The 9,693-nt window shown below is 35.1% G+C and overlaps 2 protein-coding genes across 3 annotated transcripts; both read left to right on the top strand.

The window, feature by feature from the left end:
* Window positions 1–2,178: 2,178 nt before the first annotated feature.
* LOC7472540 (beta carbonic anhydrase 5, chloroplastic) lies at window positions 2,179–6,079 on the top strand. Of its 2 annotated transcripts, XM_024589302.2 has the most exons (10): window positions 2,517–2,598; window positions 2,699–2,766; window positions 3,392–3,437; window positions 3,562–3,723; window positions 3,810–3,858; window positions 4,000–4,113; window positions 4,270–4,323; window positions 4,659–4,741; window positions 4,869–4,974; window positions 5,629–6,079. In XM_024589302.2, exons 3-10 carry the CDS (start codon window positions 3,415–3,417, stop codon window positions 5,830–5,832), a joined length of 795 nt encoding a protein of 264 aa, XP_024445070.1. In that variant the 5' UTR covers window positions 2,517–2,598; window positions 2,699–2,766; window positions 3,392–3,414; the 3' UTR covers window positions 5,833–6,079. The 2 variants fall into 2 exon arrangements, with proteins under 2 accessions (XP_002323724.2, XP_024445070.1); XM_002323688.4 differs by lacking the exon at window positions 3,392–3,437 and having other exon boundaries at window positions 2,179–2,598.
* Window positions 6,080–7,089: 1,010 nt separating this feature from the next.
* On the top strand, window positions 7,090–8,889 carry LOC7461097 (protein PELPK1). The gene is made up of 4 exons (XM_002323689.3): window positions 7,090–7,408; window positions 7,877–7,972; window positions 8,060–8,143; window positions 8,558–8,889. The coding sequence occupies exons 1-4, from the start codon at window positions 7,090–7,092 to the stop codon at window positions 8,887–8,889; spliced, it is 831 nt and encodes a 276-aa protein (XP_002323725.3).
* The last annotated feature ends 804 nt before the right edge of the window (window positions 8,890–9,693 follow it).

The following is a 9,693-nucleotide window of genomic DNA, read 5'->3' on the forward strand; positions in this document are numbered from 1 at the left end:
AAAAATAGGATTTTAATTGTTGAATGCATTTGAAATCTTTAACGTACTATAAATGTTAACAAGGCATAAAAAAGTAAAAATCCATTTAAGCACACAAAAATCAAAATCGAGGTAGAGGTCATGGAATCATAAACTACCGTAAATGATCAAAATCATAGTTTGCAATTTAAAACCGAATTATTTTTATATAAAAAAATTAAGATTATACTAGTGCTTTAATGAAGCGAAAAACATTTAAGATTTAAGTTATAGGCTTTACTTAGTTAAATAAATGTGATTAATTTAATAATATAATTAAAAAGCAGGTAATGACAATAAATAAACTAAACTAAACTAAAAAAATATACAATGATAAATTCTAAAAATAAACACGGCCAATATTATAAAATAATATCTTTTCAATATTTTTAAAAGGTTTTTATGATTTTATTTGATAATAAAATAAAATTAAAGAAAAATGTGACAACTCCATTGAAAATAATAATAAAAAATCTCAATTCTTTAAAATAAAATGTTGACGGATGTAATTGGAAAAAAAATTAAATTAAAAGAGCATAAAAACAAACTCGAGTTCACCCGAGTCAATCTGCCATCATACGCGATTTGAGTTATGAGATTGGAATAACTCCATAGAAAAAAAATTGAATAAAACAACGAAACTCAAATCTTAGACAACTCATTTTTGAAAGTCGAAACTGAAAAAAAAAATCTAAGAAAAAGCAACAGGAAAAAAGACTCAAGTTAACCCGATTAGCCCATGACCTCGGACATAAGATTTGGATAATTCCATTTAAAAAAAGTGAAAAAAAATCACTAATATTGTAGGATAAAATTAAAAAAATAATCAATTTTTTTTAAAAAAAGAAAGAAGTCAACTCGAGCTAATATTTGAAACTCATCATCCGAGTTATGAAGTTGAGACTAACCCCTTATAAGGCAAACTTAAAAAAATTATGAAGTCAAATCTTCAATCAATAAAATATTGAGGGATAAAAAAAAACAATTCAATCAAAAAAGAATAAAAAAGTAAATATCAATAAAACAATGATGGGAAATTTGATATAAATATAAAATAAAACTAAATGCCTAGGGATAAAATTAGAAATAAATTAAGAATATAATAAAAAATAGCAATAAAAAGAATAAGGACTAAATTTGATATAAAAATTAAATGAAATCAAATGGTAAGGGATGAAATAAAAAAAATCAATAAAAAAAATTCATAACAAAATAAATAACAATCAAAAGAATAAAAATCAAATTTGATAAAAAATAACATGACTTGACACATTTAAATTTTGGTAGGCCAATGCGATCCCCGATTAGAGGATTGAGATAAGAGGAATGAGAAGAAAAAAAAGACTATCGGAGCCCAATCGCTGCCCATCCAACGACTTGTGTCGAACTACCAAGAAGAGCGCGTGCATGAAGCTTCAATGCCGTTATGGAAGTTGCCGTTTGGCCACTGAATAACTTCTTATGCGCTGCTTGAACACGATAAATGCTTCTCACCTGTTAGCACGTGCATCGACTACACCAATTTATTTACCATAATCCCATTTTGTTTTAATTTTAATTTTGGTCTTTTAATATTTAATTATTTTAAATTAGTAAATTTTTATTTTATTTTACAAAATCAAGCCTCAATAAGCACAAAAAAATTCTCTGATATTAAAAAATTCTCATATCAACACAGCTAAAATAAATTACCAAATCAAATCCTAAATAAAATCAATAGAAAGTAAATGTGAAAAGATAAAAAAAGAAAAGAAAGTTGAGTGTTAAAAAAAAAGAAGACATGAACTTCCCTTGACTGCAATATACTGAGAGTACTTTAGTGTTTTTTTTTTTTTTTTTTGTCTTATTCACATATAGTTGGAAACTTGGAATCAACAACTCTTCTAAGATCCTTGACCTAGATATACCCTCTGGTAAAACGTTGAAAATGAAAAAAAAAACCCATATACTGATAACAAAATACTATTTTTTTTTTGTTTTAAATGAGAACCTGTTCTTAACTTCTTATTTTGTTTGTAAATATGGAAAAACTAAATTTACATTGAAAATGTGAAATCGACACCAAAAAAAAAAAAAAAAAACAAATGAAAGTGGAAAAGGTTTAAGAATATAAAGAAAGCCATTCCTTTTGCTTTGCCTTTTTTCTCCCCTCTTCTCCTTTTGATCCTTTACACAACCATGTACCCATCAGAGCAGGGTTGTTTAGCTGGCAACCTCAGGAACACACACACCCACGTTGTTTGACCTCTTTACATAGTTTTCTCCGTCTTTCTTTGAGACAAAAACAAGTGTTCCTTTCTTGTTCTTTAAATAACACTTTAACCCCACCAGCCCACCACCTCCTCCTCCTCCTCTCTCCGGGATTTTTTTAATCAATTAATTATATCTCTCCTACGTCTATGAATTCTCCTCATTTCTATCCATCCAAAGACACAAACTTTACCTTTATTTGTCTCTCCAATGGCTATCCCATCACCACCTTTCTCTCTTTCAAAACACTCCTTATCCAATTCCCCTTCATTTCATGCTTCCAACCCTTCATTGGATCCCTCTAAAGCTTCAGCCTTGGGAACCCAAAATGTAAACTTTTCGTCTTTCTCTCTGTGTATGGATATAAAGATGTTATATTTATTTAGCTTCTTTTTGTTGGTTTATCTGTTTATTGCTTATCTTGTTGCAGGTCTTTGGTTCTAAGGCTAATTTAGGAGGAGTTGAGCAGACCCATTTGAGATTGCGGAATAATTTGAAGTAAGTTGTTGTGAGTGCCTTGGTTTTGTATTGATTTTCCTTCTCTTGTTGTCAAAAGTTACTGTTTTATTTGATTTTCTTATTGTTGTTTAATTTCTGTAGCTAAATCAATAATTAACTCAAATTTTAATTTTAATGTTGTACTGTTATTTTAACCAGAGGTTTATCTTGAACTATTTTGTTTTTGATTTATTGAGCTGAATTGATTTCAAAATCAATCTTGATATGACTTTGTATTCATAATTTAATCATAGAATATCTGGGATCTGACACTAGCAGACTTTACAGGGATCTTCAAAATGACCAGTTAAAGTTGCAGGTGGATGCATGTGGTTGTTTTATACAAAGAATTATTCTTTCTGTACTTCAAAAATGTATAGTATAGTGCAAGGACATAACTTGCCTCATTATTATTTTTATCTGTCTACGTTTTTCTTGAGCTAAAAACATATATTGTTTCATCAATTTTCATTTACTCTGCCATCCCTTGGTTAAAATACTGAGGACTTTTCCCCTGCTGATGATTTATCCGGTGATGTTGGGGATATTACTGCCTGGTGATTTTCTGATGATTTTTTTTTCCTATAAACATCTAAGTCTTTTTAATCATCTACTTTATTTATAGGAGAGATTGTATAGTATAAGACAATGACTACAACCAGCAACCTTTGGTATTGAGCTTAAGAAAGAAAGATAAGCCTGTCTTTGATTTAATACAAGTTTTTTGCCATCTACTTCATTAGTGTGTTGCATATTTGCATATTCTACTAAATTGGCTTTCTTCAACGATTTCAGGACAAATTCAGATTTGAGATTACAGGCTTCCAGGGAGCCTCCTGGACTGACTAAGGAACTTAAAAGTGACAAATCCGAGCGCATGGAAAGAATCGAACATGGTTCTGATTTATTTGATGAGATGAAACAACGGTTCCTGAGCTTCAAAAAGCATAAATACATGTAAGGAGAGAAGAGCTTTGGCCTGATGTGATTTTTCTTTGATGGAAACTTATCTTGTCCTCTAATGTGAGGTAAAATTTGAGCAGGCAAAACTTGGAACTCTACGAAAAGCTTGCCAAAGGGCAAGCACCAAAGGTAATACTGTTTTCTTATTTTTTTGAAGTATGTTGTACATATTCTGGATGCATCTTAGCATCTTGTTTGGCTTTTACTGTGATTTTGATGCTGAATGTCAGAAAAATATTATTATACTTCAACTAACAAATCCAAGTGCAGTTTATGGTGATTGCTTGTGCAGACTCAAGGGTTTGCCCTTCGTCCATCTTAGGATTCCAGCCTGGTGAAGCTTTTGTCGTTCGCAATGTTGCAAATATGGTGCCACCCTATGAGGTATATGACACTTTGCATCTAATATGTCCTAACATCATGTCTGTGTTTTATTTGAAGCATTGATGCCTTGGAGTGAACACTTACAAAACAATAGTTTTACTAAATATGTTTACCAGCATCTGTTCTTTTTGTTTGATATTGGTTCTATTTATGCAGAATGGACCATCTGAAACAAATGCAGGCTTAGAGTTTGCTGTAAATTCTCTGAAAGTAAGTTATACACGCCTACAACTCTAGGCTTCTTTCTTTTCTCGCATTCCCTTGAAGTCATGGGTTTATACAACGGAGTTATACAAAGTATATGTGCATATTGTCAAAACTGAATTATAAGTAGGACACCAGGCTATAAAGTAAAGCTGATGACTCATATTACCCATTTAATCATGGACAGTAAGGGCATTAGCATCTGGGAAGTTTTATATCTAGAGCCAGAAGTGCTCTATGTCCAGCTTTAGAATATGCAACAGTATGGAAACTGGTTACTTTTGAAGTCTCCTAGATCATATTTATCTTTATTTGACAAATCATAAATAATCCTTTTGCAGGTTGAAAACATTTTAGTAATTGGTCACAGTCAATGCGGAGGCATTCGCGCTCTAATGAGTATGCATGATGACGTAGAAACAAGGTCCAGTCAAGATAACATATGCTTTGAAATCTAGTCGTTTCTTGCAATCATCAAATATCATATTTGTTAAGGTGTGGATTTATGTTTATCCCTCTATTTTAGCTTTTCTACAATTTTTTATCTTCAGTAGCCTCATTGGAAGTTGGGTTTCTGTGGGGATGAATGCAAGAGTAAGAACTAAGGCAGCCACGAAACTTCTGAACTTTGACCAGCAGTGCAAACATTGTGAAAAGGTGATTATGCTTTACTGAATTTAAAAGGCTATGGTTCCTGCTTTACCCAGCGTGCTTGTCTGCATATCTAGTTTTTCTCTCTCTCTCTCTAAGGCTTGAGAACAAACCCCTTTTCGTAAGATTTTTCTTTTATGCTTGAGCATTTTCCTTCAGTTCTGAGCTTGAAGTTTGTAGTTTTGATACATGTTTTGCTTGCTCTAAGCATTTTCCCTTTTCTGTTAATTTGTTTTTATCCAGTTCTTTCTTTCATTAAATAGTTGATGGTGACCAACTTGATGCTTTTGAAATTTGTGGCCAGTATCTGAGAAATGGAACGAGAAGTTTAACAACTGCATGTTTGCTACTGGATTGGGTCTAGATTGATCCTTTTTACTGTTTTGCTTTATCACAACTCTGGCAATCTTCCCTGTGTGTACCCCTCTAAGAACTTGCGAAGGGGACAGCCCTACTTTGCAAAGGCAACTGTTTTTTCTCCAATCCCATTTCTATTCCTGTTTAATATTGAAAGTTTTGGGCCTTGATGCCCACATGAAATTTCTTCTTAATGAATAATAGGTTTTGCGGGTAGACAAGAATATATTTGATAAGAGGTGGCTTACAAAACTTAAAACCATGGTCATGCCGGATGATTTGTTCCTGACATTGTTTCTACAGGAATCAGTCAACTGTTCATTGGCAAACCTCCTCACTTATCCATGGGTGGAAGAAAAAGTGAGGAATGGGGAACTTGCTATTCACGGTGCCTATTATGACTTCGTCGACTGTGCATTTGAGAAATGGACTCTGGATTACAAGGAAAGCAATCTGAAGGACAAAGGTGGGAGAGTTGCAGTAAAAGACCGAGCATTTTGGTTCTGAATTTTGCTGCTATTGATTTATCCATATGTTGTTGTTGTTGTTGTTGTTTAGTCTTCTTAGTGCTTTGTTTATATACTGTGAAGACACAGACAGACAGACAGAAAAATAATGTTATTCCTCGAATTCCAGGGAACAACTACTATGTTATATGTGTGGTTGTATTATAATCCAATTTGATGTCATAATTTGTAATGTGCTGTTGTATAACTCTAACCTTCGTAGTTCATAATGCAGAAATGCTTCCAAATCCCAGATTCTGATGGATGATATTTGGCATAATAATTTTCTTCGTGTCTGATTGCATGGATAAGTAAGAGTTGAAGGTAAATTAGTATGACTTAAATTCGTTCATCCCTGTAGATGTAAACTTACTGCGGAAGTTGCTGGTTTCTCAAAAGCATTAGGGCAAAGGAGACTTGTGAGTGTATATTATAGAAAAACTAATTCACGTGATGATTTGCTATGCTCAATGTACTGCACATACACGTACAAATCACTGTATAGATTTCAATAAAGATTCCTGAATGATTCAAGATACAGAATTAAAGTGAAAAAAACAGGAAAACTAAGTGACATTTTCAATAATTTAATTAGATACCATTGAATATTTTTTTAATGAGATCTTTTTTTATTATTATATTAGAAAGTTCTATTTGTACAGCCCTATTTCATGGTCTATTAGTCCAAGTCTTCATGAAGCCTATTTCACTAGCCTAGCAGGAGAATCTAAATATTCTAGGTCCAAATCATGAAGTAAAAGTGTGACGTGAACGATGCATTGAATTTGGTTTGAGGAGGCCCCTGGTGAAGAAGAGGAGCTAGTCAAACCTAGATGTGTCAGATTTCACCATATTTCAAGGGGATTTTTGAAAGCTGATATGTTTATACCAGTGTAAGCCGACGTCATAGGTGAGAAGTTGAACTACCAACGCACAGATTTTACTACCAACTCACCCTTCTCTACCTCCCACATCTATAAAAAATACAATCTGAACCATCTAAGTGGTAACCATAATAAAAGTTTGGGATTAAAAAATTTGTTTTTTCTGTGGTCTCAGGTTCAAGCCTTGGAGTTGCTCATATGATGACCACTGGAGGTTTACATTGTCGTTAACTTCAGGACCCGTGGGATTAGTCGAGGTGTGCGCAAGCTGGCCCGGACACCCACGTTAAACTAAAAAAAATAATAAAATCCAACCTGTGATTGCTAGAAGCCTAGGACTCTCCTCTCTCAAAGCCATTGCCATGTCCACAACCATGGCCAATCATAACTTCCCATTATTTATCTTACGGTTTTTCCCACTCTTTGTGATCAGTAGTTTGTCACTGATGAACAGCCAGACAATTCTTGTTGAAGCCCGGCAACTCCTGGAGGTAACATTGCCTGAGCTTCCCAAGCCTGAATTGCCTAAGTTGCCACCACTGCCTGAATTCCCAAAACCTGAACTGCCAGAACTGCCAGAATTTGAAATACCAAAACTGCCTGAATTGCCACCTTTTCTTCATTTTCCTGAGCTGCCTAAGCCCGCATTGCCAACTATCCCCAGGGGCATCAACCCATCTCACTCAACTACTAGTCCTTGATGATCAACATACCATCTAGAAAATGTTTTATGTTATGGTAAACTTCATCCAGTTTGCTTGGTCTACTATTATCTGCTGTGGTGATTTACTGTTCTCTACTATCTCTTCATGTAATTTTTTCTATCTGTTACAGAAATATGCAATTACATTTACAATCAAGCTTTAATGTAATTGCAAATTGAATGTCGTAGTCCCAATATCATGGTTTTTCTTTAATCAAAGCGGAGAAGTAGATTTAATCTTGATATACAAAAACTAATACGAAAAAAATCAACTTAAGGTTAATTTGCTTAATTTTGCTAATCATTTAAGATGAAGAGTATAATGAGAGTGGTGTATTTCTAAATTGTACAAAGCATAAGTGAATGTCTCTAAGGTGTATTCCTCCTATCGGAGAAGGACTTCATACCACACAAAAGATAATTGCAGAGCAGTAGCTCATTATTCTTGTAACTCACAGAAGGTGTAAGAGAACTGCAAGAGAGTGAGAGGTATGGCACCCCTTCCCAAAACCAACGAGGCACATGCCGTGTGCATCCCATAGCCTCTGCTCAAGGTCACATAACTCCTCTGCTCAAAGTTGCAAAATGACTAATCCCAAAGGCTTTCACATCACCTTTGTCAACTCCGAATACAATCACAGACGCTTGCTCAAGTCCAGATCCTCCATACTCACTTAATGGCCTTCCAGTTCTCCCACTGATCGATGCTGATGTTACCCAGGACAGTTCGTTTCTTTGTAACTCTATCCCAAGCTCTTGCTCACTCCCATCTCGTGAGCTCCTTGCCGAACTAATTCATCAAATGTTGTCCCACCTGTAACTTGCATAGTTGCAGATGATGGCATGTACTTCACTCTCGAAGTGAAGGAGGAATTTCAAGTCCCTATTGTCTTGTTTTGGACTTCAAGTGCCTATGTTTTTTTGGCCTTCGCACAATATAAACTACCAATTACCAACACACAAAATTTTCCTGCCAAGTGCCAACTAACCCTTCGAAATTCCTCCCTATTCTCCTCATTCTACATGTATAAAAGCCCATCAATTGCACAGAGCAATCCATTGCAAACCACACTTCCTTGCTCTTTGTGATCAGCGAAAACTCTGCTTTCTCTCAAAGCCATTGCTAACTATCTCCACAGCTATGGCTTATCGTCACTTCCCATCATCCATTTTACCACTTATGGTGATTAGTATGTCATTGATGAACAGCCAGACAATTCTGGTAGAGGCACGCCAACTCCTGGAGGCACCATTGCCTGAGCTTCCAAAGCCTGAACTTCCCAAACCTGAATTGCCTGAGCTTCCTAAGCCTGAATTCCCTGAATTGCCACCAAAACCTGAATTGCCAAAGTTTGAAGTGCCTCAACTGCCTGAATTGCCTACTTTTCCCCATTTGCCTGAGCTGCCTAAGCCCACATTGCCAACTATTCCTAAGGACATCAACCCATCTCACTCAACAGCTAGTCCTTGAATAATCATACCACGTTCTTCATCTTTTCTTGGTGTAGTATTGCCAGATAATTAACTATACCGTTCTCTATTTCTTTACTGTTCACTACAGAGGGTTTGCATACTTGTGTTGGGTCATTGTTACTTTTATTTTCTACTACATATTCAGTTATAATACATGTATTATACGTATACTCTTTTCATTTGGTTCTGAACTGTATATTGCTTTAGCACAAACCATTTCTGTCACTACTTTTTTCCTTTGAAATCCGATTTTCCAACGACAATCGGGTCAAAAATTATTAGTGGACATATATATATATATCATTTTTTTAAACTATTTTTTTTAATAAAATCGACCAACATCAATTTGGTTATTGAAGGATGCCACACAAAAATAGCTCTAAAAATAAAAATTGCATAAACCCTGATTAACTTTTCTAGCCAGGTTTGTCTCCGACAATCTCATAGAACTCTTAATTTTCCAGCATACATAGGCTTGTAAGCCCTCAAAGTTTATAAAAGAAAATATGGCAGGATTCAGCTGTTTTCTTATCTTGGCTATCTTCATGGCTTTGTCAGTTTCAGGAGGTGAAGCAGCTCGTCATCTCCTGCAATTCCCACCTCTACCTTCTGTGCCGAATTTGCCGAAACCAACTTTGCCTTCTATGCCAACACTACCGCAGCTCACATTGCCAACCTCGCCAAAATCTCAACTGTCACTGCCTAAGCCTACTTTACCTCCACTCCCTAGCCTGCCAACCATGCCTTCTCTCCCTAAGGTCGCATTGCCTCCACTGCCAACCATGCCTTCAATCCCCTTCCT

This window comes from Populus trichocarpa, chromosome 17 (assembly GCF_000002775.5).
Source record: "Populus trichocarpa isolate Nisqually-1 chromosome 17, P.trichocarpa_v4.1, whole genome shotgun sequence".
NCBI classification, from domain to species: domain Eukaryota; kingdom Viridiplantae; phylum Streptophyta; class Magnoliopsida; order Malpighiales; family Salicaceae; genus Populus; species Populus trichocarpa.